At 42.3% G+C, this 27542-nt stretch overlaps 1 protein-coding gene across 1 annotated transcript; it reads right to left on the bottom strand.

Moving 5' to 3' along the window:
* Positions 1-497: 497 nt before the first annotated feature.
* prmt8b (protein arginine methyltransferase 8b) lies at positions 498-27542 on the bottom strand. The gene is made up of 9 exons (XM_060839263.1): positions 27447-27542; positions 18049-18204; positions 14569-14632; positions 13673-13815; positions 12438-12525; positions 11725-11840; positions 6270-6420; positions 5091-5212; positions 498-581 (listed from the first exon to the last, which is right to left on the bottom strand). Exons 1-9 carry the CDS (start codon positions 27525-27527, stop codon positions 498-500), a joined length of 1005 nt encoding a protein of 334 aa, XP_060695246.1. The 5' UTR covers positions 27528-27542.

Genomic DNA, 27542 nt, shown 5'->3' with positions numbered 1-27542 from the left:
TCTTCAGCAGCTGGGACTAAAGAAAATGTACTTATTGTTGAACTGAATTTCTGGAGGGGCACAGTGCGGGGAGACATTTTTTTGCTAATCTCAGCAGAATGTTTGTTCAGGCAAAAAATAATTCTAGCATTTCTTACAAGCAGTTGTGAAACAGCCATTAGTATCTCACTTAAAGGTTAATCTTTGCATACATTCTGAGCTTCTTTCTGCTTCACAGCCCAGGATCTTAAAACAAACACTTTAAAGCAACAGTTTTGATCTTCATTTACTAGAACTCATTGTCCCCGCAACGGTGTATGGTACTGGTTTAAGTGAAGAATACCACTTTGAAACCAAATGGCAGAACTGACTGTTCTTATTACTCAAGCAGCATGTTCTTGTACTGAAGGAAGGTTATTAGCTGCAGGGTGTCATGTCTTTGATGTTCATAATTCTAGAATCACTTCCAATGTGATATGTTAAGTTCTGAGATACAATTGATCCAACGGAGAGTGCACTTAACGCATTCTGTAATCGTGAGAGAGAGAGGCTTCACACAGTTGGCCCCTGAAATCCAGCTGCAGGCTGAAATCCAGGTCACGCTGCAACAAAAGCAAATCGAGATTCTTTAAACACACCAGTGCAATTACTTCTGTTATTACACAACCACAAACTGAATTCAATCCCTCCGGTTCAAATTAAACCAAAGTTTTAGGGTTGTTTAGTTCAGTTGGTTGGATGGCGAGTGTGTGATGCAAAATGGCAGCCCACGGTGTGGGTTCAATGCCAGAACGAGTTTCTGTCTCCTAGTCCTGCCTTGTGCCTGATAAAGAACTATATAAACTCTTGTCTCTCTCTAAAGGAGAGAGGGGTGTCTGTGGCCATTTCTGGAGCATGGCTGCTTTCTGACCAAGGTAGCATGTCTGTGAGGAACACAGCTCAATATTATCTGCAGCGTTCCTCAAAGAGAACATCACCAACCAAACCTCAGCTCATCAGACCCAGTGTAACCTGACATTTCCCTTCTCTGCCATACACTGATCCCCTTCTACTGACAATCGCTCACAGGTGAGAATGCTCATCTGGTGTGAGACCCAGAGGGGCTAATGAAGCTAATTCAGGATCTATAGACTTTATGACACCTTGGGAATTTCTCATGTGGGACACGGCTTATTCTTTTCTCCACCCTCACGTTTCCTTTTAATTTTGTTGTTGGGTCTGAAGATACAGGGTCCTTTGCACATACACTGCCTCCATCTAACTTTGTTCAGGATGATGGTCTCATCTTCACGTTGGCTCTGCAACCTTGAAGACCTTCATCCATACTCCTCTGGACTATCTGCCCTGAGTGAGCTGGGGAAATAGCAATCACCTTTAGGAGCCTGGTATCTGACATCCACGTCAACCCAACAAAGCTAATGCTGGATGGTCATAGCCTCAATACTTGTGTTGTCTGTTTGTGTGAGAGACGACTGATGTTGGTGTATCAGTCCTCCTATGTGGGAGACTCCACAAGCAGTGTTGATGGGATGATGCCCCTAGGTTTGAGATGTCTCCTGATTGAATATAGGAGTTGGGACTTCATATTGCGCTTGTACAGGATGTTAGTGAGGCCATTTTTTTGAGTACAGTGTACAGTTCCGGGATGGCCTGCTACAGGAAGGATATTATTAAATTGCAGAGGGTTCAGAAAATATTTACAGGATCTTGCTGGGCCTGGAGTGTTTGAGTTATAAATGGTGGCTGGATAGGCTTGGATTTATTTTCACTGGAGCATAGGAGGTTGACAGACAACCATACAGAGGTTTATAAAATCATTTGGGGCATGGATAAGGTGAATAGCAAATGTCTTTTCCTAAGGGTGGGGGAGTTCAAAACTCAGGGGGTGTTTTTGACATGAGAGGAGAAAGTTTTAAAAGGGACTTGAGGTGCAACTTTTTCACACAGAAAGTGGTTGGTATGTGGAATGAACTACCAGAGGAAGTGTTAGATGCAGGTACAGTTACAGCATTTAAAAGGCATTTGGACAGGTACATGAATAGGAAAGTTTAGATTGGCCAAACACAGGAAAGGGGAATAGTTTAGTTTGCGCAACTTGGTCAGCATGAATGAGTTGGATGGAAAGATCTATTTTCATGCTGAATGAATTTATGACTCTATAAAACCGAAAGAGAGTCAGAGAATGGTTTATGGAGATATCAATGATAACACAGAAAATCAGTCCAGGCCTGACCTGAGTAGTGTCATCTTTACATTATGCAATTTATTAAATGAATGTCCAGGCTCGAGGCCACCGAGTCATAGCTACATCATTAACAGCAGAGGCACTGTTGACGTACTGGGAATGTTATTGGACTCATGATCCAGAGGCCCAGGATAATACACAGAGTACATGGGTTAAAATCTCACCATTATAAGCCAGTTATAGGGATGATGACCATGACAACTACCATTAATTACTGCAAGAACCCACACGGTTCACCAATGCCTTTTAGGGATGGGAAATTTGCTGTCCTTCCCCAGTTTGGCCTACCCGTGACTTTACATCCTCAGCAAGGCAGTTAACTCTGACGTGGAGCAAGTCACTCAGTTTAAGGGCATTTAGGGATGGGTATCAAATGCTGAACTCACTAGTAACACCCACAAATATGACAGAATGAAGAGAAAAAAAACATAATTTATAGTGTCCCCCATTTGAGCTGAGCTCATTTCCCTTGGCCCCATGCATTCCTCTTTACAACGCTTTTATTAAAAAGTGAAATATTTCAATTATTATTGAAATATTCATTAATATCTTCGCAGTATTAATGAAAGGTAACTGAGATGGGAAATTCATCTTTTCCAGTAATTGCAGGTTACCTCATTTCTGTTGTGATAGATAACAAATCCTGGAATTTCCCCTAACCCTGGTTTCACCCTTCGAAGATTGATTAATTTAATGTGAGGAAAGGATGTCAATATGTAGGCAGCAGCATTGAAATAAGCTAGTAACTTGATTTTCTTCCTGTTACATAATTCCCTGCTTTTACAGGGAGAAAGTCAATGTTGTTGACACCAAACAATCCAAGCAGCTGAAAGCTATGAAAACTCTCAGTAGTTATTGTGACAAATGACAGGAGGATCTGCTTTGTTGCATTCTGTGGAAGTCAAGTTACTGTCAAAGATGTGCCGACTACAATCATTCAGTCTCGGTGATGGGAAGGATAACTTGTCACAATGAAATCTCCATTAAAAATAGAAAACACAAGTAGTATTGCCAACTTCACTAAGTGGTGGTGACCAGTCTATTCACACAGAGAGTGGCTGCCATTTATTAATAAATAATGACTGCAGGCAAGAGGTGCCTCAATCACTGAGAGCAGCAGCATCTTGCATTTGCATAGCACCTTTAACACGTTGCAATGACCTAAAGTGCTTCACTAGAGGGTCACAAAGAAACATCTGACACCAAGCCTCATGGGTATTTGGACAGGTGACCAAAACGTTGGCCAAGGAGCAAGGCTACAAAAAACACATTTAAAGTGGGGAAATTGGGTAGTGAGGCAAAGGTGTTTTGAGAAGGAATTTCAGAGCTCCAAGCCCAGGCAACTGATGGCATGGCTGCCACTGGTGATGCAATCATAATCGGTGATGTTCAAATGGCCAAAATTAGAGGAGAGCAGAAATCGCGGAGGGTTGTGCAGTTGGAACGGATTACAGAGATAGGGAAGAGAGGGGCCATGGAGAGATTTGAAAGTGTCTTTGTTCTTGTGGGTTACGAAGAAGGATTAAGAATCTGACATGCTTAAAGGTAGATTCCATTTTTGTTCTCTTCGTAAGTACCAATTTCAAAATATTTTGCTGGGGCCCAGTTAGGTTTCAGCTGAAACTGAGGTGTACTCGGGCGAGACTCAGGCTACGCTCAAGTCATTATGCACCAGGTACCTACAACATATAGTGCAACGCAAAGATTAACTCACAAAGATATGACCTTGAATTTTTGAATTGGGGCCCTTGCTGAGAGGTTGGCCAGCAAAGGAGGCACATGGAGTTACAAATACAAGAAAGGCTGGTAGCAATAAAACAAAATGGCAAATCTGAACTAAATCCAAATACAAACTTAGGTAAGGGGTATGGGTGGGTTGCGCTTCGGCGGGTCGGTGTGGACTTGTTGGGCCGAAGGGCCTGTTTCCACACTGTAAATAATCTAAACTAATCAAAAACATAAAGCTGGATGATGGGATGTTTGAACCCAGGATGGTTTTGATAGAGTGGATTAGGAGAGAGAGGCGGTAACTCTCCAAGGGGGAAGAGTAAAACTAGGTGCCATCAATACAAGATAGATTCTAAAAATTCAAATTAGGAATCCAAAAGCAATTTCTCTGCCCAGTGCAAAAACCTAAGAAATTGAAGCAGGAGGAGACCATTCAACCCCTCAAGCATTGACAAACACCCAATACCATTATGGCTGCTCTTGTGCTTCAATCCAACTTCCCCACCTCTTTCTCTATCCCAAGACTGAGGTGTGGGGCGTGTGTGCGGGACAGAGTCATAAAGTGGGGAAGGGGTTGCCATAAGTTAAAGGGGAGGAGACCCATAAATTACAGGGCAAGGACAGGCCTAGAGAAGGGCGAGAATGTGGAGCTGGATCTTTCAGGAAGTTGTTAAGGCATTTGGAGGGAAGCTGGATAAGCATTTGAAGGAGAAGAGATACGGGCCAATGCTGACAAAGGTAAGAGAGGAGGGCTTGAAGAAGTTTGAAGTGGAGGTGGACTGGTTGGGCCGAATGGCACTGTAATTCTGTGTAATCTGAAACTGTGCCTAGAGTGACATCTCCTAATTATTCACTGGATCATTTGGGGTCACAGCTGCAGCAGGAGTCCATTTCTTACAGCAGCTGAATGGCCAGCCCCATCAGGGCTATTAAGATTTAACCACTGAGTTGAATCACATGGTCATGAGACTGGGCAAGAGGAGGTATTTCCTCTCCCTGAATAACAATGTTAAAGGAAAACAGATAAATACAACTAACACCAACCATTAATCATTAACCACAAAAGGACTTTGGAAACCACACTGAAAAGAGATGATCTTTCCATCATGCTTGTTCTAAGTGTTGTATTTTGACTTACATTGTTTTTTGCATTGGGATTCATTGCTATGGTTCCACAGATCTCCTCTCCCCGTTTCACAGTCAGGTAGTCTTCCAAATAAAATACAGTTTGTTTCCAATGTGTGTATGGAGCATCAGGAGCTACAGAACAATTGTCAGTTAATAAGACAATGATTCTACGTCAGTAATATTATGCTATTAATCTATGATTGTCTGATTCTATTAAAATGCTGTTAACAACCTAAAATGAAACACTCCCCAAATGTTTAAATATAAACTCCCCTGAGAGTCCAAACATCTATGAAACAATCACCATAATTTATTCTAACCAGACCAGAAATTTTATAGAAGAAGGAATTTCAGCCCATTATGTATTTACCTGCTACCCAGCATAATCCCATTGCCAGCTCTCAGCCCATAGCCTGGAGGTTAGAACATTTCAAATGCATGTCGAAATATTTTGTAATTAGCTTCCAATTTTCACCCATCTCTCACCTTCAGCTGGTCCATCTCTGACACTTAACTTCCCTTCCTCAGTTTCTCTACCTCCATTTGTGCAGTAATTGACAAAGGAATTTGGGGAGACATGTGATGTTTCTTTCACTCAGGTTGTATCTAAGATCTGGAATATAGTACCTGACCATTCAAAAGTCAATTGGATATATGTTTTTTTAAAAATTCATTCAGAGGATGTGGGTTAGGCCTGCATTTGTTGGGCATTTCTAATAGCTCAGAGGGCAGTTAAAACTCATCACATTTCTGGGGTCTGGAGTCATATATTTCTTTCCATAAAGGACATAAGTGAACCAGATGGGTTTTTCCTGCTAACAATGGTTTCATGGTCACCATTAGATCATTAATTCCAAATATTTTATTGAATTCCACTTTCTTCCATGTGGAAATTCAAACCCAGGTCCCCAGAACATTAGCTGAGTTTCTGGATGAATAATCTAGCGACTGTACCCCTAGGCCATTGTCTCCCATTTGAAGAGGATTAATAAGCAGGCACACAGAGGAACAAACTCTGATGAGGGATTAATCTGTGCAACTCATTCAAAGAGCCAGCATGTACACGATGGGCCAAATGGCTTCCTTCTGTGCTGCTAGACTCTGATTGTATATGACAAAGAGTTAGTTACCTGGATCTTATGAGCACGCGAGATTCTAAAGTAAAGTAAGAATAGCTGTTGACACTTACCTGTAGAAAACCCAGTTTTCTTGTGACACTTTGTAAATTCGATGTTAAAGTACGTGACCAAAGCGTGAACATATTCGTTTCGCTGAACTTGAAGACAGAATGTAGAGGTGAACGACAGGTCCTCGGTCTTCACATTGTAGATATCCACTTCCTAAATGGAGAAATCCCTCTGTTATTTCTCAACGTCCCTCACCAACACCATTCCTCCCCACCCCCGTCGCAATATAAACCAAGCACTTTATTGGCAGTTTTCCCTCAAATTCTGGATTAGTGGGGCTGGAAAAGTACAACAATTCAGGCAGCATCTGAGGAGCAGTAAAATCAATGTTTCGGGCAAAAGCCCTTCATCAGGAATACCACAATTCCAGTGGTTATTTTCAGGGGGTCAGTTGAGGAGGGGGGTGGGTGGGATTGGAATGGATGGAGCTGAAGAATAAACAGAGAGGGATGTGCAGCCAAGGGGATAGAGTGCAGCTGAGAGAAGATGGGGAGCAGGAGATGGAGGAGTCTGGACATTGTGGGGGGAGGATAGAATGTGAGAGGAAGTCCTAGTTGTGAACTCAATGTGACTCCTTACTTAAATATGCTCTAGATAAGTGGCTGGGATTGAGGTGGCTCAAGGATGGGTATTTACATGAAAAGATCGACATGGGCATGTATGGAAGGGAGTGAGGGCAGTGGTGGGATGGTTGGGGAAGGGACAAGTGGCTGAGTCTTCTGAAAGTCACAGAGTTTAGACAGTGTGTTCTTCCCTAATCTCTCAGCTCTTCCCTTCTCAGCCTGTAGTAGACACCCTGTTGAAGGAGATTTGTGCCAAACAGAAAGACCCACACATCATTCTCAGTGAATTGGAGGGGTGCCGACTTCAATCGTATTTGGAATTGTGGAAAGGAAAGATCACACCTTACTTAATGAAAACTTGTAAAATTGACACAGCACCTTAGCTTAAACAAGTTGGTAGGTATGTTACTATTCCTATACCTGCATCACCACAGAGCAGTGCGTGCTTCCTGCCCACCCCAGCATCTGAGTAACAAGTGAGTCTGTTGCTGGACTCTGGGATAATTTATTTGCAGCTAAGAGTAGGAAGGAGACTCCAAGTTTATTTCAATGAAATTGGGTTGGAAGGTTTGAGCTACAGGGAGAGGCTGATTAGGCTGGAGCTGGTTTCCTTGGCGCTTCAAATGCTGAGTGGTGACCTCATTAGAGGTTTATAAAATCATGAGGGGCATAGATAGGGTACATAGACAAGATCTTTTCCCTGGGGTGGGGTAGTCCAGAACTAGAGGGCATAGATTTACGGTGAGGGGGGAAAGATATAAAAGGGACCGTAAGGGGCAACTTTTTCACACAAAGGGTGGTGAGTGTATGAAATGAGCTGCCAGAGGAAGTGGTGGAGGCTGGTACAATTACAGCATTTAAAAGGCATCTGGATGGGTATATGAAGAGGAAGGGATATGGACTAAGTGCTGGCAAATGGGACTAGATCAGGTTGGGATGTCTGGTCGGCATGGATGAGTTGGACTGAACGGTCTGTTTCCATGCTGTACATGTCTATGACTCTCTGCTAACTGCACACCAAGAGAAATAAACTGGCAAGAATTCTAAATTATCTTTTTCATAGGGTGAGGGTGACACAATTAATACCCATCCTTAATTTCTCCTGAACAGAATGGCTTTCCTAAATTAATGAAAGACATACTGGCAATGGAGGCAGTTCAGTAACACTCAGTGGGTTGATCCCACCCATGGAGGGATTTTCTTATGAGGAGAGGTTGAATAGGTTGAGCCTATACTCTTTGGAGTTTCACAGTGGACGATACCAGCAGCATGCCAGAACTTCAAGAGTGTCAGGGGTTAGAGGTGAGTGTAGCAGCCATCACTAAGGAGAAGGTGCTGGGGATGCTGAATGTGGATAAATAACCCTGACCAGAATTCTGAAGGAGATACCTGAGGAGATTATGGAGGCATTGTGATGATCTTTCAGGAATCACTGGACTCAGGAAGGATCCTGTAAGACTGAAAAATGACTAATTCAACTCTCCTGTTTAAAAAAGAAGGGAGGCAGAAAACAGGAAACTGTAGGCCAGTTAGCCTGACCTTGGTCGTTGGTAAGATTTTAGAGTTCATTATTAAGGATAACATCATTGAATGCTATGTAAGTGCATGGTAAAATAGTTAAAAATCACACAACACCAGGTTATAGTCCAACAGGTTTAATTGGAAGCACTAGCTTTCGGAGCGACACTCCTTCATCAGGTGGTAGTGGAGGGCTCAATCATAACGCACAGAATTTATAGCAAAAATTTACAGTGCGATGTAACTGTTTTTATACATTGAAAAATTGATTGTCTGTTAAGCCTTTCATCTGTTAGAATACAGTGATAGTTTCACTTCTTTCATGTGTAAATCACAAATCCTTTTTTTAAAAACTTGCATTCTCGGGTTAGCTGTTAACAATGGCGATAGCTAGACAATATGTTGAAGGTGTTAGCCCCCTGTGTTCTCTGTCTATGCACTGATGTTTAGATTGATTCTAATCTAAAAAGTGAGATAACGACCCACATGCACACATTTATTTTGTGGGGTGAATTTGTACTTGCAGGGTTACATTGTACTTTGCTCAAAAACTGCATGCATTCATGTAGAACTCTGAGCTCAAAAACTGCATGAATTTGTTTAAAACTCCATTATCTCACTTTTTAGATTAGAATCAATCTAAACATCATGGCATAGACAGAGAACACAGGGGGCTGACACCTTCAACATATTGTCTAGCTATCACCATTTTAACAGCTAACCTGAGAATGCAAGTTTTTAAAAAAAGGATTTGTGATTTACACATGAAAGAAGTGAAACTATCGTGGTATTCAAACAGATGAAAGGCTTAACAGACAATCAATTTTTCAATGTATAATTTCAGTTACATCGCACTGTAAATTTTTGCTATAAATTCTGTGCGTTATGATTGAGCCCTCCACTATCACCTGATGAAGGAGCGTCGCTCCGAAAGCTAGTGTGCTTCCAATTAAACCTGTTGGACTATAACCTGGTGTTGTGTGATTTTTAACTTTGTACTCCTCAGTCCAACACCGGCATCTCCAAATCATGATAAAATAGGGCTGAGTCAGCACAGCTTTGTCAAGAGGAGGTCAGGCCTGAGGTTGGGTGGCATGGTGGCTCAGTGGTTAGCACTGCTACCTCACAGCGTCAGGGTCCTAGGTTTGATTCCAGCCTTGAGTAAAAAGTGAGGTCTGGAGATCACAGCTGAAAATGTGTTGCTGGTCAAAGCACAGCAGGTCAGGCAGCATCCAAGGAACAGGAAATTCGACATTTCGGGCCAGAGCCCTTCGCTCGAAACGTCGAATTTCCTGTTCCTTGGATGCTGCCTGACCTGCTGTGCTTTGACCAACAACACATTTTCAGCTTGATTCCAGCCTTGGGTGACTGTCTGTGTGGAGTTTGCACATTCTCCCAGTGTCTGTGTGGGTATCCTCCCACAGTCACAAAGATGTGCAGGTCAGGTGAATTGGCCTTGCCTAATTGCCCATAGTGTTAGGTGCATTAGTCAGAGGGAAATGGGTCTGGGTGGGTTACTCTTCAGAGGGTCGGTGTGGAATTGTTGGTCCAAAGGACCTGTTTCCATACTGTATCTAATCTAAGATATTTGAGGAGGCAACAGACAAGTTAGATAAATGAGAGCCAGTAGACATGATCTATTTGGAGCCCTAGAAAGTCTTTGACAAGATAAATAAGAGCCCATGGTGTTCGGGGCAAGGTACTGGCATAGATAGAGGATTGACTGACTATCAGAAGGAAGAGAGGCTCTTTTTCAGGATGGAATCTGGTAACTAATGGAGTTCTGCAGGGGTCCGTGTTGGGACCCCAACATTCATGTTATACACTAACAATCTGAACAAAACAACTTAGGGTGTTGTTACTAGGTTCAAAGATGACACAAAGATCGGTGGAGGGACAGATAGTATGGAGGAAATGGGGAGGCAGCAGAAGGACTTGGGCAGACTAGGAGAGTGGGCGGCAGATGGAATACAATGTGGGAAAGTGTGAGGTTATGTACTTTGGTAGGAAGAATAGAGCTGTAGACTATTTTCAAATAGGGAAAGGCTTCAGAAATCTGAAGTACAAAGTAACTTGGGAGTCCTAATTCAGGATTCTCTTAAGGTTAACGTCCAGGTTCATTTGGCAGTTAGGAAGGTAAATGCAATGTCAATATTCATTTAAAGGGGGCTAGAATACAAAAGCAGAGATGTACTGCTGAGGCTGTTTAAGACAATATTTGGAATACTGTGAACAGTTTTGGGCCCCTATCTAAGAAAGGAGGTGCTGGCCTTGGGGAAGATCCAGAGGAGGTTTACAAGAATTATCTCGAGGATGAAGGTCTCAACATATGATGTGTGGTTGAGGACTCTAGGCTTGTACTCAGTGAATTTTTTAAAGGATACTGAAAGGCCTGGATAAAGTGGACTTGGAGAAGATATTTCCACTAGTGGGAGAGACTAAAACCAAGGACACAGTCTTAGTGTGAAGAGACAACCCTTAGAACTTAGATGTAGGGGAATTTCTTCACCAGAGGATGGTGTATCTGTGGAAATCGTTGCTGCAGAAGGCTGTGGAAGCCAAGTCATTGAGTGTATTTAAGACAGAGACAGATACGTTTTTAACTGATCGGGGATCAAGAGTTAATAGGAAAAGGGAGGAGAATGGGTTTAAGATGCATATCAGCCATGATCAAATGATGGAGCAGATATGATGGACCAAATGACCTAATTCTCCTTATATATTTCATCGTCTTATGGAGTTTAGGAGAATGAAAGGAAACCTTAGTAAAGCATACAATTTATAGGGACTTGACAGAGTAATGTAGAAAGGTTTCCTCTTCTGGGCAATTCTACATTCCAGAGGGCATAATCTCAAAACCGTGAGGAGGAGGATTTTCTCTTAGAGGTTAGTGAGTCTGTGGAATTGTTTAGCACACTTGACTGTTAAGGCTGGATCATTTAAGTTTATTCAGGCCTGAGACAATCAGCTTTCTCATCATGAAGGGAATCAAGGGTTAATGGGATAAGACAAGAAAATAGAGTTGAGGACCATCATTGAACTCTGAACTTATTGAGTGGCAGAATAGACTTGATGGGCTGAATGGGCTGAACCAGACTGGGCAAAAATAGTAGATTTCCTTCCTAAAGAACATCAGTAAACTAACAATCGATGATAGTTGTCATGGTCACCATCACTTGATGAGATTGATATGCCAGATTTATTCATTAAATTTAAGTTCCACCAGTGGGATTTGAACCTGTGTCGAAAGAGTATTAGCATAGATTATTAGGCCAGTGACAGGAGCACTGGGCTGGTATAGGTTCCAGATCTAATAGATTCCATTAATGTTGTAGTTCTGATAACCAGAGATTATTCCAAAAGAGATTCACCACACCTTGATGAGACAAGCATTGGTCACAACTTGTTTAGGATCCACAATATCTACCAGAGGTTCCTTTATGGCAACGTTCCTGATGCACGTCATGTCAAAACCATAAACATTCTCCCACCCTACAAAAAAAGGAGTTGTCTAAAATTAAATTAATTTGTACAAATGATCAGAAAGCAAAGAGAGGAGACAACAACACACAAGGTTACTAGCACACCGAGGTAGACATGGTAGGGCATGTGGTAGCAGCAAGAATGAGGCAAGTATGGAGGGACTCATAGAGGAGGAGGTGAGAGGCCTGGATACTACCCACTTGTAATGGGGTAGAGTCTTGCCACCAGTTGAGATCAAATTGTTTGCCAGACTGCAGTACAAGGGGTTAGGTTCTGATTGTGTGATAAACTAATGAACATGATCACAGGAAGTGAAATGATGCTATGTGATCTTGACCCCTCTTGCAGCCTCATGGCAAGATGAAGCCACAGTAAGATGTTGCTTAAAGTCAACGTTCCTCTTACCTTGGCAAACTTTGCACATAGTTTTGTTGCACTGCTAAAGAATAAGTCTATTACATGAACCATCTCCAGACATTAACAATGTGTAATGTTAGCCAGTGATGCAACCATGGAGATTGTAAAGAAAATCCAGATTCATGCCCTCAAATGAGAAAATGAAACACAGGAGCTACGTGAATGCACAACATTCAGACATGATCTTACAGTGAATTTTGAAGTCCTTGTACTGTCGATCTTCAATGGCAACAATGTAAAGTGTGGCACGATCAGGGAACATCAGTCCTCCAGGTTTCTGTTGGTGAATTTTGGGGAAATGGGTCTCGTAATCTATTCACCTGATAAAGATATCACATTTTGAACTGCACATACAAAGGAGAATCCAACCTGCATCTGTTACACACTTTTACTGTTGCATACTCAACTGTCATTTCAGATTGATCAATCACTTCCTTGATCGATCCATGATCTTATGGATTATCTATGGTTTTGTGGCACAATAGTTGTATTCCTGCCTCTGAATCAGAATCTATAGAATCAAGTCCCATTGCAGAACGTGACTGTCACATAAAGTACTGTCATGATGCAGCTAATCAATCCTTCAGATATATGTAAACAGAAGAGATTCTTTATGGATAGAAATGGATAGAGTAGGCGGCACGATGGCTCAGTGGTTAGCACTGCTGCCTCACAGCGTCAGGGACCTGGGTTTGATTCCAGCCTCGGGCGACTGTTTGTGTTGCTTGTACATTCTCCCTGTGTCTGCCTGGGTTTCCTCCCACAGTCTAAAGACGTGCAGGTTAGGTGAATTGGCCATGCTAAATTGTCCACAGTGTTCAGGAATGTTTAGGTTAGGTGCATTAGTCGGGGTAAATATAAGGTAGGGGAATGGGTCTGGGTGGGTTACTCTTCGGAGGATTAGTGTGGACTTGCTGGGCCAAATGGCCTGTTTCTACACTGTAGGGATTCTATGATGAAACAGAAGCCACTACTATCATGGCCTATAGCTCTAGGCTGCAACACTCTGACATTTCATAAGAATCACTTTCTGAATAGCGCGTGCAACCTTTCAGGGGATGTAAAGGATCCCATTCTACTTTAAAGAATGGCATGGGTGTTCTCCACAGTATCATAATTAATTTCTATCCCTCAATCAACAGCACAGAAAACTTGATTGTCTGGCCTTTCTCTCACTGCAGTTTGTGGGCTTGCTGACTGTAAACTGGTTACGTGACTCCAGTTGATAACATTCAGTAATTGGCAAAGGTGCATTGAGACATCACATGGTAGTGAAAGGCACTGTCCTTTTCTTTCCAACATTTTAATGCCCAATTCATTTTAGCATATTTAGCGCTGATCACACCAACATTCAATAATCCTATTTGTAATATAATGCAAAAGCAATAGTTTCTTCTGAGAAATACAAGATGCAGTGCACTTACCAGCCACTTATCCCTTGCAAAAATAACTGTATTAAGCATTGATTCATAGAAGAGGCTGTAGCCCATCCATTCACTGATTATAATGTCAACTTTATCCACGGGCAGTTCAACTTCCTCCACTTTACCATTAAATATTGTGATTACTGTAAAACATTTCATGCAATTCTCTGATTAGTTGAAAAAGACAGGTTTGGTTTCATTTTTCAAAATGTATTCTTTCATGACAAGTGGCAAGCTATGGCATTTGTTTCCCATTCCTAAATACCCTTGAACTGAGTGACTCGCTTGGTCATTTCAGAGGGCAGGTAGAAATCAAACAGGTCTGGAGACCCATTTAGGCCAGACCGGGTAAGGATGGCAGATCATCTTCATTTCACCAAATGGGATTTTGGTGAGCCAGATAGGTCTTCACAAAAATCAGTCTAACTTTCAATAACTGAATTTAAATTCCAACAAATGCCTCAGTGGGATTTGAACCGATGTCCCCACACTAACAGCTGGGGCCTCTGGATTACTAACCCAATGACATTACAACTGCACCAGTACCAGCACAAGCTGGTATCAGTTTTAATAGAATGTATTTTCCCAGTCACAGTTAGCACAACATAGGAATACAGACACAACAAAATTACCTAGGAATATAAATTAAATTAAAAATCAGCTCTTCAGGACACAATACATCTTTTATGAGATGATTCTCTTCCAATTTAAAATTAAAAGTCCTTGCAAAATATTTGATGACAAAATATACTATTTGAAGTCTTTAAATTAAGAAGGGAAAATAATCTCTAATTAACGCTGATCGATGCAAAAAAATTGTGAAATTATTTTGGTCATTTCATTGAAATAGCTCAATGTATTTGTAGATGTATAATTGTGTTTGTTAATTCGCTTACTGTTGTCCAAGTGGTTTGCCTTGATGATCTTCTCAGAGTAATCACAAATACTGGAGCATTCAATCTGATGCGTTAAGAGAAAGACAAAGTGTGAACCCATGAGCACTGAAATATATCTCTGCATTGTACTGATTTTAGAACAGGTAATTATACCTGTGACTTCAAAGATAGAGCCACTCATGTCCATAGCAACAAGAGTGGTTTTTAAAGTTTGTAATCATCGCTTAGCCAACAGGGAGTGTGAGTAAATCAGGCCAACATTGGCAGCTTTGATTCAGTTCAGCTCTGCCTGAGACTGCATGTATCAGGCATCTCAAAGAGAAGCAATGAAACAAAGAAAATAGGTTCCTGAGGCAGTTTGGCCCTTCAAGCCTGCTTTGTAATTCAATATGATCATCCATTTCGTATCTTGTTCCTGTTTTCCAAACCCTTATCCCAAAGAGCTATATCTAACTCCTTCTTGAAAATATTCAATGCTTTGGCTTCAACCATTTTCTGCAGCACCTGGCTCCCTACTCTCTGGGTGAAGAGATTTCTCCTCATCTCAGTCCTAAATGGCGTGCCCTGTTTGCTTAGACTTTGACCCCTTGTTCTGGTCATCAGGAGCATCTTTCCTGCTTTTATTCTGTATAATCCTGTTAGAATTTCATATGTTACTTTGAGATCCCCCTTTCATCTTCTAAATTTTGGTGAATTTAATCAATCTAGTGTCTCGCAGTTCCATCATCCCAGGACTTTGTCTGGTAACCCTTTGTTTCCGTAGTCAGACCATCCTTCCTCAGAGAAGGAGACCAAAACTGTGCACAATGCTCGAGGGGTGATCTCACCAAGGCCCAATACAATTGCAGAAAGACATTCCCACTCTTGAACGCTATCCTCTAGCTATGGAGGCCAACATACCATGCTTACCTTCAGTGACTGGCGTATGAGGACATCCAGGTCTCCTTGCACCCCCCTTTTAAACCTCTGCCATTCGCATATTAATCCACCTTCCTATTTTTGCTATCAAAGTAGATAACCTCACACATTTATCCACATTAAACTGCATCTGCCTTGCATTTGCCCACTCACTTGTCCAAATCATACTGAAGCATCTCTAAATCCTCCTCACGACTCCTCTGCCCACACACCATTCTGTTGTTTGCAATCTTGGAGACATTACACTCAATTCCTTCATCTAAATCATTAAATATATTGTGAATACCTGGTGTTGAAGCACTGATCCCTGCAGAATCCCACTAGTCATTGCTATGCCAGTCTGAAAAAGATCTGATATTCCTATCATCACAAGGGGCATGGATAGGATAAATAGGCAAAGTCTTTTCCCTGGGGCGGGGGAATCCAGAACTAGAGGGCATAGGTTTAGGGTGAAAGGGAAAGATATAAAAGGGACCTAAAGGGCAATTGTTTCACGCAGTATGTGGAATGAGCTGCCAGAGGAAGTGGTGGAAGCTAGTACAACTGAAACACTTAAAAGGCATCTGATGGGTATATGAATAAGAAGGGTTTGGAGAGAAATGGGCCAGGTGCTGGCAGGTGGGACTAGATTGGGTTGGGATATCTGGTTGGCATGGACAAGTTGGACCGAAGGGTCTGTTTCAGTGCTGTACATCTCTATGTCTCTATGCTGTGCTCTGTCTGTCAACCAGCTCTCTTTCCATGTCAGTACACAATCCTCAATTATTAATTGGGGAATGGAACTGATGTGTTCTTTCAGTGAGTAAATGCAAATACAGGGCTGGGTATGGAGCAAACCATGGTGTTTTGTCATTAGGACTGAGGGAAGGAGCAATTTCTTCACTCAAGGGAGGTGTGAATCAATGGAACTCTATACCCTGCAGCTGTGAATTGCAATATTAAGCACAATCAAGGCTGAAATTGACAATTTTATTCCTCAGAGAACGAAGGAATAAGAGGATAGGGCAGGGAAGTGAATTGAAGGCCAAGAATTGCCCGGATGATATAATTAGCTGAACAGGTTTGATGGTCCATACCAGCTCCTCATGTTCCAATTTCTAATGTTCTTATACGATCTTGCAATCTGAGTCAGGATGTATACCAACGAAGAGAATCGGTAAATGCTGTTTGTTACTGTTCTTTGTTCATGTACTTGATTAATTGCCAGCTTGTTCTCCTGTGGACTGACACCATCCAGATCTAGAGACAAATTTGTCATCTTTAACCTGAGATAGTTTTGGAGGTATACAAATTATGATCTGATGCTTCATTGCATAGTCAGAGACGGGAAGTGGTGTAACCCCTCCATCCCTGTTGTCCTAAACTAACCTGGGCTGATAATGTTTCAGAGGCACTACTGCATCAGCTGTCCATTTACATCCCCCCCCCCACCTCCGTTCCAGTTTCTACCAATAACACCCAATGCCAACATTAACCAACCCTCACCCAGGCATGGTGAGGTTTTGATTAGGGAAGGAAATACTTTCCATGGAAATTTGAATTAAATGAAACAGTGTAAAGTAGTAGAACTTTTCTCATCCTTTATTTCCTCACCTTTTCTCTCTTCTTTATTGAAACAACCTGTCAGGCAGAACTACAGCTTCACTGGTGCCAGATCAACCCTTTGCAATTTTAGTCAGAGCAAAGAAATCCACCGTCCTTGTTTTCAAACCCCTCCCTATCTCCGAAAGCTCCTGCAGACTTACAACTCTCCAAGATCTCTGCACTCCTCCAATTCTGGCCTCCTCAGCATTCCTGTTTGTAATCGTGCCACTATTGGTGGCTGTGCCTTCAGATATCTGAGCCCTAAGCTCTTGAATTGCACCTCTCCATCTTGAAACCTCCCCGTCTCTCTACCTAAATCACTCTCTCAGCCTCTCTCCTCCAAGAAGTTACTTCTTTCAGCCCACTTCTTTGACCAACTCTTGACCATCCAATATTCCCTCTTGTGACTTGATATCAAACTTAACTTTCTGATGCCATGTACAAACATAGAAAATAGGAGCAGGAGTAGGCCATTTGCTCCACCATTCAATACTACTATGTTTGATCATACAACTAAGCACCATCTTCCCATTTTCTCCCCGTGCCCTTTAATCTCTTTAGTCCTAAGAACTATATCTAACCCCTCCTTGAAAGCATGTTTAGACTTCAGCATGAAACTCCTTGTGTTCTATTGTGCACTATATAAATATAATTTGTTATTATTGATCTGCAGATCTGCACAAGTGACGGAAGTGTCAGTTCCAAACTGGTCCAGTCCTTACTGGAGCTGAGATGCTGGGACTGTAATCTCGAGTCAAAACCATTGGCAGCTGTTGACAATCCCTTATGCAGGAGTCACTTGTTACTGTGCTGATCAGCTAACAATGTAGATAGGGTTAAAGTCGGATGAGTTGTTCCATATTGAAATGGGCGGGGGGTTTCATGCACTGGTGCAGCTTGTTGTTACATAGGTTAGTTCACGATGGGTACTTCTAAACAGAGTTGACAAAAGATGCACAATCATTGTGAAGAACATACCCCAAACACTTTCCTGGCTCCAGCTCTGGCTGCAAACATTGCTAAAATCCCAGTTCCACTTCCCACATCCAGCACAATTTTGTCCTTAAACACATGCTTGTTGTGGTAGACCGAATTCCTGTATGTTAATGTTCGGATTTCATCCTTTAACATTTCCTGGAGTTGAAATATACAAATAGCTGATTATTTTCGCTTTTCCATCACATTATGAGAGAACCTGTGAAGAAGAGCATGCCTGATTTCAACAAAATACAGATGAAGAATTCTCAATGTGAAAAAAATGAGGACACACAAAAGAAGTTGTGGTTATTTTAGTTTTTAAGGATGTGTGGAGCACACATATAAATCCACACAGACACACTCCCACACCCACACACACTAGTTCCCATGATAGTCCTAATGATCCAGTCTCCATTCATACATCAGTCCTGTCATCCCAGGAATCAGTCTGGTAAACTTTTGTTTCATTCCCCCTCCACAGCCAGGTCATCCTTCCTTACATAAGGAGACCAAAACTGCACACAACGCTCCAGGTGTGATCTCAGTAAGGCCCTGCACAATTGCACAAAGACATCCCTGCTCCTGTGCTGAAATCATCTTGGTATGAAGGCCAACTGTGCCACTTGCCTTCTTGATCACTTGCTGCAGCTACATGCTGTCAATGACTGGAGTGCAAGGATATCGTGGTCTCAATGCACCTCCCTTTCCCAATCTATCGCCAATCAGATAATAACCTGCCTTTCTGTTTTTGCTACTAAAGTAGATAATCTCATAGGTATCTGCATTATACTTCACCTGCCAAACATTTATCCATGCACTCAACATGTCCAAATAACAAAGAAGCATCTCTGCTTCCTCCTCACAGTTTCCCAGTCCACATTGGGTCTCCAAATGAACAATTCCCCCAATATAGCTCAGCTGCCTTCTGCCCCCTGCACATTCCTCCTTTTGCAAATCTTATACCTTGTGAAAGCCTCCATTGAAACTACTTCCATCCACAGCGAGGTACAGTGTAACCAGTACATTGACACAGTGTAACCCTGAATATGTGAATAGGATTATTCCAAGTCGAACATGTGTTTAACATAACACTATTTCCTGAACATCTGCACATTATCTAATTCCATCATTGCTGTTATCACCTTAAGGAATGATTATCTTTGGCTTTCTGTAGGTCACCTTGAAATGAAATAGCAAAGTTTGCAAAGTTGATGTCATTTTCCCTAAGAGCCGGTTCTTCTTGTTCCAGGCCCATTTATTGCTGTCAAGATCCCTAGGTGGAAAACCGCTGGAGATCTACAGAGAAGTGGAGCTTAAAGCAGCAACAGGCGTTACAATGAGCTTTGTGAGAAATGCACGGGGATAAAGCTGTGCTAAATTCATACAGGTCGCAAAGGGTCAAATTCAGTCATGATGGGTGGCAGTGGGAATATGATAATTGGCCTCAGTGCTGCAACTGCAGAGGAGGACAAATGAGCCAATATTCTCAGTTACAATCAATGTTTACTCAAATATGTACACTGGGAAAAAGCCCAAATGACTGCTTCCTGCAGTGGAGAAAACACCATTAATTTATGCTTTATTAGCTTCCATGCAATAGGAGTACACTCTTGTTAATTATCAAATTTTAACATGTAAATTGTGTAATGGACAACAACACTATGTAAGTACCACCATCAGATACTAAAGTGAAATTGTGTAAAACGAACACTTTGTTGCAAGTGCTGATGTTTACAGAGACCAATCTGCACTGGGACTGACCAATTCAAAACTGGGTCACCGACCCTGGGATTAACAAAGAAAAACTTCATTTGGGATCGTAAGGTTATTGTGGTGGGATAGGGATATTGTGGGGGGTATTGCAAGGGGTCTATACTAGATTTCTTAGCTGATTGACTCGGTGGGTCTCTCCATTTGAGTTATACATTCTGGGGTATTTAACGTTTTTACTATATCCCTAACCCTCATTTTTGGTTCTGGAAGATAAACCAAATATTTGATACCAATCACAGAATCCAAACTGTGATGCTTGTGACCAAACCAGTCCAAGCTCTTTAGCTGCATATGCAATCAGGAGAGTGTGATGTATGAGTGGATGGGGAACCGTAATGAACAAAATGGGATTATTCCTCTCGCTCAATAGTTCCAATGAATGCGAAAACAACAATCAACACAGCTTAGAGAACCTTGGACTACATCATCAGCTAAGGCCCCAATCCAATACGATCATGTTTTGGGTAGACCAGAATTTGGGTACTGACTGATTACCAAGACACTGGAAAGGGACCAATGGCTCAATGTACACATTACATACTGCTGCCCCTCTGTTAATATCTGTGAACCACTCTGGGGAAGCCAATGATCCTAGTAGCAGGCTGAATTCAGAGAGAGATTTACTGAACTCTTGCGAGATTTCAGCTGTCCCAGAAACAGCAGTTTCAATACTGAACAACCCTCTCGCTTGTTGGCAACAGAGCTTTACTCTCTGAGTTTTATGACACAATGCTGAGGGCCTATCAGCCACTAAGTAAAAGTTAATTGAATAACATGCCACCAAAATGTGGGTATCAGTAAAAGACTCAGGAACCAGGAATCTCAGAATCATTACGGTGCAGAAAGAGGCCATTTGGCCCATCCTGTCTGCACTGGCTTTTCAAATGAGCACCATGACTCAGCTATGACCCTGCCTTGTCCCTGTAACCCTGCACACTGTTGCTATTCAAACAATCATCGATTGCCTCTACCTTCCACCACATTTCCAGGGAGTGGACTCTAGACCTGAACCACTCGCTGTGTTCCGCAAGGTTTCCCCCACAGGTTGATGTCAGCTTCAACTCAGTATTTTGATAAAATCTGGATCACGTCTTGTTCTATTATGATATTATCTTGTTCTATTGTCTACTCCGACCCTCACTAGTAAACAGGCTGTGAAAGTTAGAGTTCAGTATGCAAGAAATCACAATCGAACTCATAATACACAAAGAATGTGCTTCTCTCCAGGGCCACTTACTGTCAGCTTCATGTAGAATAGGTTGACAAGAACTGACTTTCTATTCTCCATTAGCACAGTGTATTCCTTCTTTCAAACTCAGCCCCAGGTACATTTCAGTGTGGGCACAGTCAGCTATTAGCACAGAACATCATGTGAATTGTTCAATGTTCTGCTTTGCTCTGTTGACTAATGACAAACTGAGCTGGGAGCCATATGCATGCACAGATTGACTAGAGTGGTATTTGGAACAGCATTACCTATTATTAACTGAACACTTGCACTTCATTGTGTTTAATGAATGGGCTCGCTAATGCATAGCATTTAAATCACAGATAATGCTGAACAGTTGGTTCATTCAGACTGAAGGTGGAGGTCCATATGGTAAGGGAGGGCCAAAGATTAAACGGCAAAGTGGAAGATAACACAGGCTGATGGTTCAGTGAAGGCTGTTTCCCGTTAGACAGAACACAGCCATCTCTAAAAACACACTTTAACTGGGAACAAATGATCATTAGACATCAACAAAAACAGAAATGTTGGCCAGGGGACATCATTCCGCCATGGTCCCACACTAATGTTTCTGTCACAGGCCTGCTGAAGTGTTCCACTGAGCCTCAGTGCAAGCTCAATAAACAATTTTTGGCTCAGGGACCTTGCAGCCTCTGGGTCTCAACATCGAGTTCAATAACTTTAGAGTCAGGATCCAGTCTTCCTTGTTTTTTTTAATCAACTCCCACACCCTGGTTCTGTGACAATTTGGGTATCTTTTAGCACAGTCACGCATTCCCACATGCTCTGAGACCCATTATCACATTGGTATGAGTTGCATTCAGTACAACTAACCCATTTTTCCTACTCTTAGCTCTAATTATCACAATCCTGAAGAAGGGTTACACCGAAACATTGACTTCTCCATCTTCTGAGGCTGCCTGGTTTGCTGTGTTCTTCCAGCTTCCTGCTTGCTGACCTTATTATCACTTATTCAGCTTTTCTTCTGTCCTGGCCTGCTTTCCATTATCTCCTTATTTATTCACCATTTTCATCTCTGTCTCACTGGGTTCCATCTCCACCCATCTATTCACCTCTCCCATTCACCACTCCCTAACTTCAGGTTCAGCATAAATACCACATTTTCCTAGTTGCTATCAGTTCTGATGAAGAGATACCAGACTTGAAACATGAAGTCTGCTTTCTTCCCACAGATGCTGCCAGACCTGCTGAGTTTCTCCAGCAATTTCTGTCTCTGTGTCAGATCTCCAACACCTGCAGTTCTTTGTTTTATCATTAGACGTTAATCTATCCACAGTAGGAGGGAAAATCAGCAGTCTACACTATCACCTGAAATACAATGGTTATGTTCTGCTATGTTCCTCAAACTCCGGGCAAGTTTTCTATCATCATTGAAGAGTCTGCTGGTGATGAATTTGAGTCAATGTTGGCTCTTTCTACCCTTATCCTTGAAGGACGTTCAACACTTCAAATGTTGCTGCTCTTGTTCGTCAAGTACGTTGTTTTTCTTTCCACAGTTGCTATGAGACCTGCTGAATATTCCCAGCATGTTCTATTTTTATTCAGATTTCCAGTGTCTGCAGTAATTTATGTATAGAGTCAAAGAGTCATATAGCAGACTCTTCAGTCCAACCAATCCATGACAACCATAATCCCAAACTTAACCAGTCCCACCTGTCCACACTTGGCCCATATCCCTCCAAACATTTCTTGTTCATGGACTTATCTAAACATTTTTTTAATGTTGTAACGTATCCACATCCACAACATTCTACACACAAACCACTCTCTGTGTTAAAAAATATTCCCCTCATGTCTTTTTAAATCTTTCTCCTCTCATCATAAAAATATACCCCCTAGTCTTGAGATTCCCCCACTGTAGGGAACTGACACCTGCCATTCATCTTATCTATACCCTTCATTATTTTATAAACCTCCATTAGGTCATGTCTCGACCTCATACACTCCAGTGAAAAAATTCTCAGCCCATCCAGCCTCTCCTTATAACCCAAGCCCTTGGTTCCCAGCAACATCCTGGTAAATATCTTCTGAACCCTCTCCAGCTTAATACCATCCTTCCTATAAGAGGGAGAGCGGGACTGGACACAGTACTCCAGAAGAGGCTTCACCAACATCCTGTACAACCTCAACATAATGTCCCAACTCCTATATTCAAAGGCCTGAGCAATGAAGGCAAGTGTGCTAAACACCTTCTTAACCATCCTGTCTACCTGTGATGCAAACTTCAAAGAATTATGTACCTAAACCCTAAATCTTTCTGTTCTACAACACTGCCCAAGGCCCTACCTTTAATGGTGTAAGTCTTAGAGTCATAGAGTTTGACAGCACAGAAATAAACCCTTCAGTCTACATCATCCATGCTGACCAGATATCCTAAAAAAATCTAGTCTCATTTGCCAGCATTTGGCCCATATCCCTCTAAACCCTTCCTATTCATATACCCATCCAGATGCCTTTTAAATGCTGTAATTGTACCAGCCTCCACCACTTCCTCTGGCAGCCCATTCCATACGTGCACTTCCTGCTGCAAGAGAAAGTTGCCACTTCATTCCCTTTTAAATCTTTCCCCTTTCACCCTAAACCTATGTCCTCTAGTTTTGAACTTCCCCCATCATGTCTATTTACTCTATCCATGCCCCTCATGATTTTATAAACCTCTATAAGGCCACCCCTCAAACTCCGACACTCAGGGAAAACAGCCCCAGCCTGTTCAACCTCTCCCTATAGCTCAAACCCTCCAACCCTGGCAATATCCTTGTAAATCCTTTCTGAACCTTTTCAAGTCTCACAACATCCTTCTGATAGGAAGGAGACCAAAAATGCACGCAATATTCCAACAGTGGCCTAACCAATGTCCTGTACAGCAGCAACATGACCTCCCAACTCTGAAACTCAATTCCAAATAAAGGCAAGCATACCAAATGCCTTCTTCACTATCCTGTCCACCTGTGACTCCATTTTCAAGGAAGTATGAACCAGCACTCTAAAGTCTCTTTGTTCAGCAACACTCACTAGGACCTAACCATTAAGTGTAGAAGTCCTGCCCTGATTTCCCTTTCCAAAATGCAGCACCTTGCATTTATCTAAATTAAACTCCATCTCCCACTCTTCGGCCCATTGGTCCATCTGATCAAGACCCCATTGTACTCTGAGGTAACCTTCTTCATTGTCTGCTACACCTCCAATTTTGGTGTCACCTGTAAATTTACTAACTATACCTCTTATGTTCACATTCAAATCATTTCTCCAAATGAAGAAAAGCAGTGGACCCAGCACTGATCCTTGTGCCACACCACTGGTCACAAGCCTCCAGTCTAAAAAGCAACCCTCCATCACTACCCTTGGCCTCCTACCTTTGAACCAATTCTGTTTCCAAATGGCTAGCTCTCCCTTTGATTAGATCTGACATTGCTAACTAGTCTCCTATCCAGAACCTTGTTGAATATCTTACTGAAATCCATATAGATCAAGTCAATTGTACTGCCCTCATCAATCCTCTTCATTACTTCTTCAAAGAGCTCAATCAATTTCCCACACACAAAGCCATGTTGACTATCCCTAATCAGTCCTTGCCTTTCCAAATACATGTAAACCTTGTCCCTCAGAATTCCCTCCAACAACTTGCCCACCAGTGATGTCAGTCTCACTGGTCTATAGTTCCCTGGCTTTCCTTACCACCTTTCTTAAATAGTGGCACAACATTAGCCAACCTCCAGACTTCTGGTGCCTCATCTGAGACTATTTTCTTTGTTTGTTTTACCAAGATGCAATAACTCACATTTATCCAAATTAAACTCCTTTTGCCATTCTTCAGCCTATTGACCCAATTAATCAGGATCCTTTTGTAATCTTGGATGATCGTGTTCATTTCCACTATACCAGCAATCTTGGTATCATCTGCAAACTTACTAACCATGCTTTCTATATTCTCACCTAAATAATTTATAAAAATGGCAAACAAAAGTGGATCCAGAACCAATCCCGGCAGGACACCACTGGTCACAACCCTCCAGTCTGAAAAACAACCATCCAACACAACTCTCTGTCTTCTGCCATTAAGCCAATTTTGTATCCAATTGGCAAGGTCATCCTGAACCCTATTCTTGGAAAAGTTACTTAAAGTCAGAAAATCGCAAAGGAAAACATAATCTGTTTAAAGTTGCATCTTTTGCATTTGGATTAATTCAATGTAAAATCCCACACCCACCCATTCTGCCCCTTCCATTATGCCCTCAAATTCTGATCCCTCCTTACACCCTGCCCCTTTCCATTCTGCCCCCTCAGACCCTATTCCTCCATTCTGCCCATCAAACCATGTCCCTTCCATTCTGCCCCCTCTGACCATGCTTCTTCCATTCTGCCCACTCAGATCCTGCCTCTTCCATTCTTCCCCCTCAGAAAATGCCCCTTTCATTCTGCCCCCTCAGTCCCTGCCCCCTTCCATTCTGCTCCCTCAGTCCCTGCCCCCTTCCATTCTGCCCACTCAGATCCTGCCTCTTCCATTCTTCCCCCTCAGATCCTGCCCTTTCCATTCTGCCCCCTCAGAAAATGCCCCTTCCATTCTGCCCCCTTAAACCCTGCACTTTCCATTCAACCCCCTTAGGCCCTGCCCCATTCCATTCTGCCCTTTCCATTCTGCCCCCTCAGACCCTGCCCCCTTCCATTCTGCCCCCTCAGACCCTGCCCCCTTCCATTCTGCCTCCTCCCATATTACCCTCTCAAACACTGCTCCCTCAGACCCTATTCCCTGACAACACCATCCCATTTGGTCCTGCCACTCAAACTCTGATCCTTCTTCCTGCCCCCTCACACCCCGCTCCCTCATACCCTGCCCCTTCACATCCGGTCACTTCCTATTCTACCCCCTCACCCTATGACCAGGAGCCCATCCTTGAGCACACACTCCCCTCCCATCCAGCCCCATTGCACCCTGCTCCACTAATCCTGCCCTCCTCATACTCCACCCTCACCAGCACTCTCAAACCCCGCATCCTCAGAGTCAGACTTTGCTCTCTCAAATATCTCTCCCCATCCTCCTCTTACCACCCCCTTGACCCATTATACCTGCGAAACACACACTTGACAGTGCTTTACTCAGTACCTACCCATTTGGGCTTTCTAAAGTTGCAATTTGCAACATAGAGACTATTGAAAGTTGGACATTCTATACGCTTTTTTTTAATGGAAACTATGAAGAGAATTTATGTGATGACTAATATTTTATATTCATTAACGTGGGTGTTTTTGACAAGGCTACCATTACTGAATGACATGCTCGACCATTTCAGTGTGCAGTTACAGAGTCAACCACAGCGCTGTAGATCTGGAGTCATGTGTAAAAATAAGTAAGGACAGCAGATTTCCCTCCCTGAAGCTCATTAATGATTTAGATTATTTTTAATGACATCTGGTAGTTCCATAGTCATTATTATTTATAATAGTAATTTTTAATTCTATTTTTAATTTGTTTCATTAACTGGATTTTAATTCCTAAGCTACTATTGTGAGATCATCTCAAGTCCCTGTGTCATCCATCTAACTGGTGCAGTAAGATTATTCCTGTGCTCTGCACCCCAGACTAATGACCTCAAACAAACAAAACTCTGCTAGTTAAGCCAGTTAATCACTACAGCTGGTTAGTGAAATCAAACTAATTAGCTATGGTTAGTGATACGGAGTTGGTTGGTTATGTTGATCTACTTAGTGATTGCAAACTGGTTAAGAGCATTGATGTGGTTAGCGATGCTGAGCTAGTTAGGAACTTCAGAATAATTAATAGTGGGCTGGTTAGGGATGTGGCACTGGTTAAGGATATTGTGCTGGCAAGTGAAGTCAAGCTGGTTTGGGCTACTGGGCTGGCTAAAGTTGTTGGGCTGGTTAGTGACACCAGGCTGGTAAGAGACATGGTTAGTTATGTTGTGACAGTTAAAGGCATCAGGCTGATTAGGGATGTTGGACTGATTGAAGTTATTGGGCTGGTTAGTGACACCAAGCTGGTTAGGGACACCAGGCTGGTTAGGGACATTGCACTGATGAAGGATGTTGGCTGGTTAGGGATGTTGGATGGTTAGTAGTACAGGACTGATCACTGAAGAGAACACAATATTATTTTCACAGCAGTCCCATTCCTGACAGTTTTCGCATTCTCCACTAAAGCTCAAAAAGGACCACCATCTCCATTTCTGAATAGTTAATACTGACATGTTCCCCATGGAAATTACATTCACCTCTCCACTAGGTTAAAATAATCAAGTTGCCCATGTTATGAAGCAGAAAACATGTGTATGAATTGATTTAGTGGGTGACATTTATATATGTTGCACAATGATCATTTAAATGAGGTACTCCATCAATACAGGAAGAGATCAAAACTTACCTCGTGGATGCCAAAATGAGCGTAGGAATCAAAGTAGTAATCTTTCGATGTCATCTCATCTGGTGTCAAATGTTTTGCCATTTTACCTCTCCCCAG

The sequence above is a fragment of the Hemiscyllium ocellatum genome, chromosome 19, assembly GCF_020745735.1.
Source record: "Hemiscyllium ocellatum isolate sHemOce1 chromosome 19, sHemOce1.pat.X.cur, whole genome shotgun sequence".
In the NCBI taxonomy this organism is placed as follows: domain Eukaryota; kingdom Metazoa; phylum Chordata; class Chondrichthyes; order Orectolobiformes; family Hemiscylliidae; genus Hemiscyllium; species Hemiscyllium ocellatum.
The sequence above is the reverse complement of the archived record's forward strand: the minus strand, read 5'-3'. Positions and strand labels throughout refer to the sequence as shown.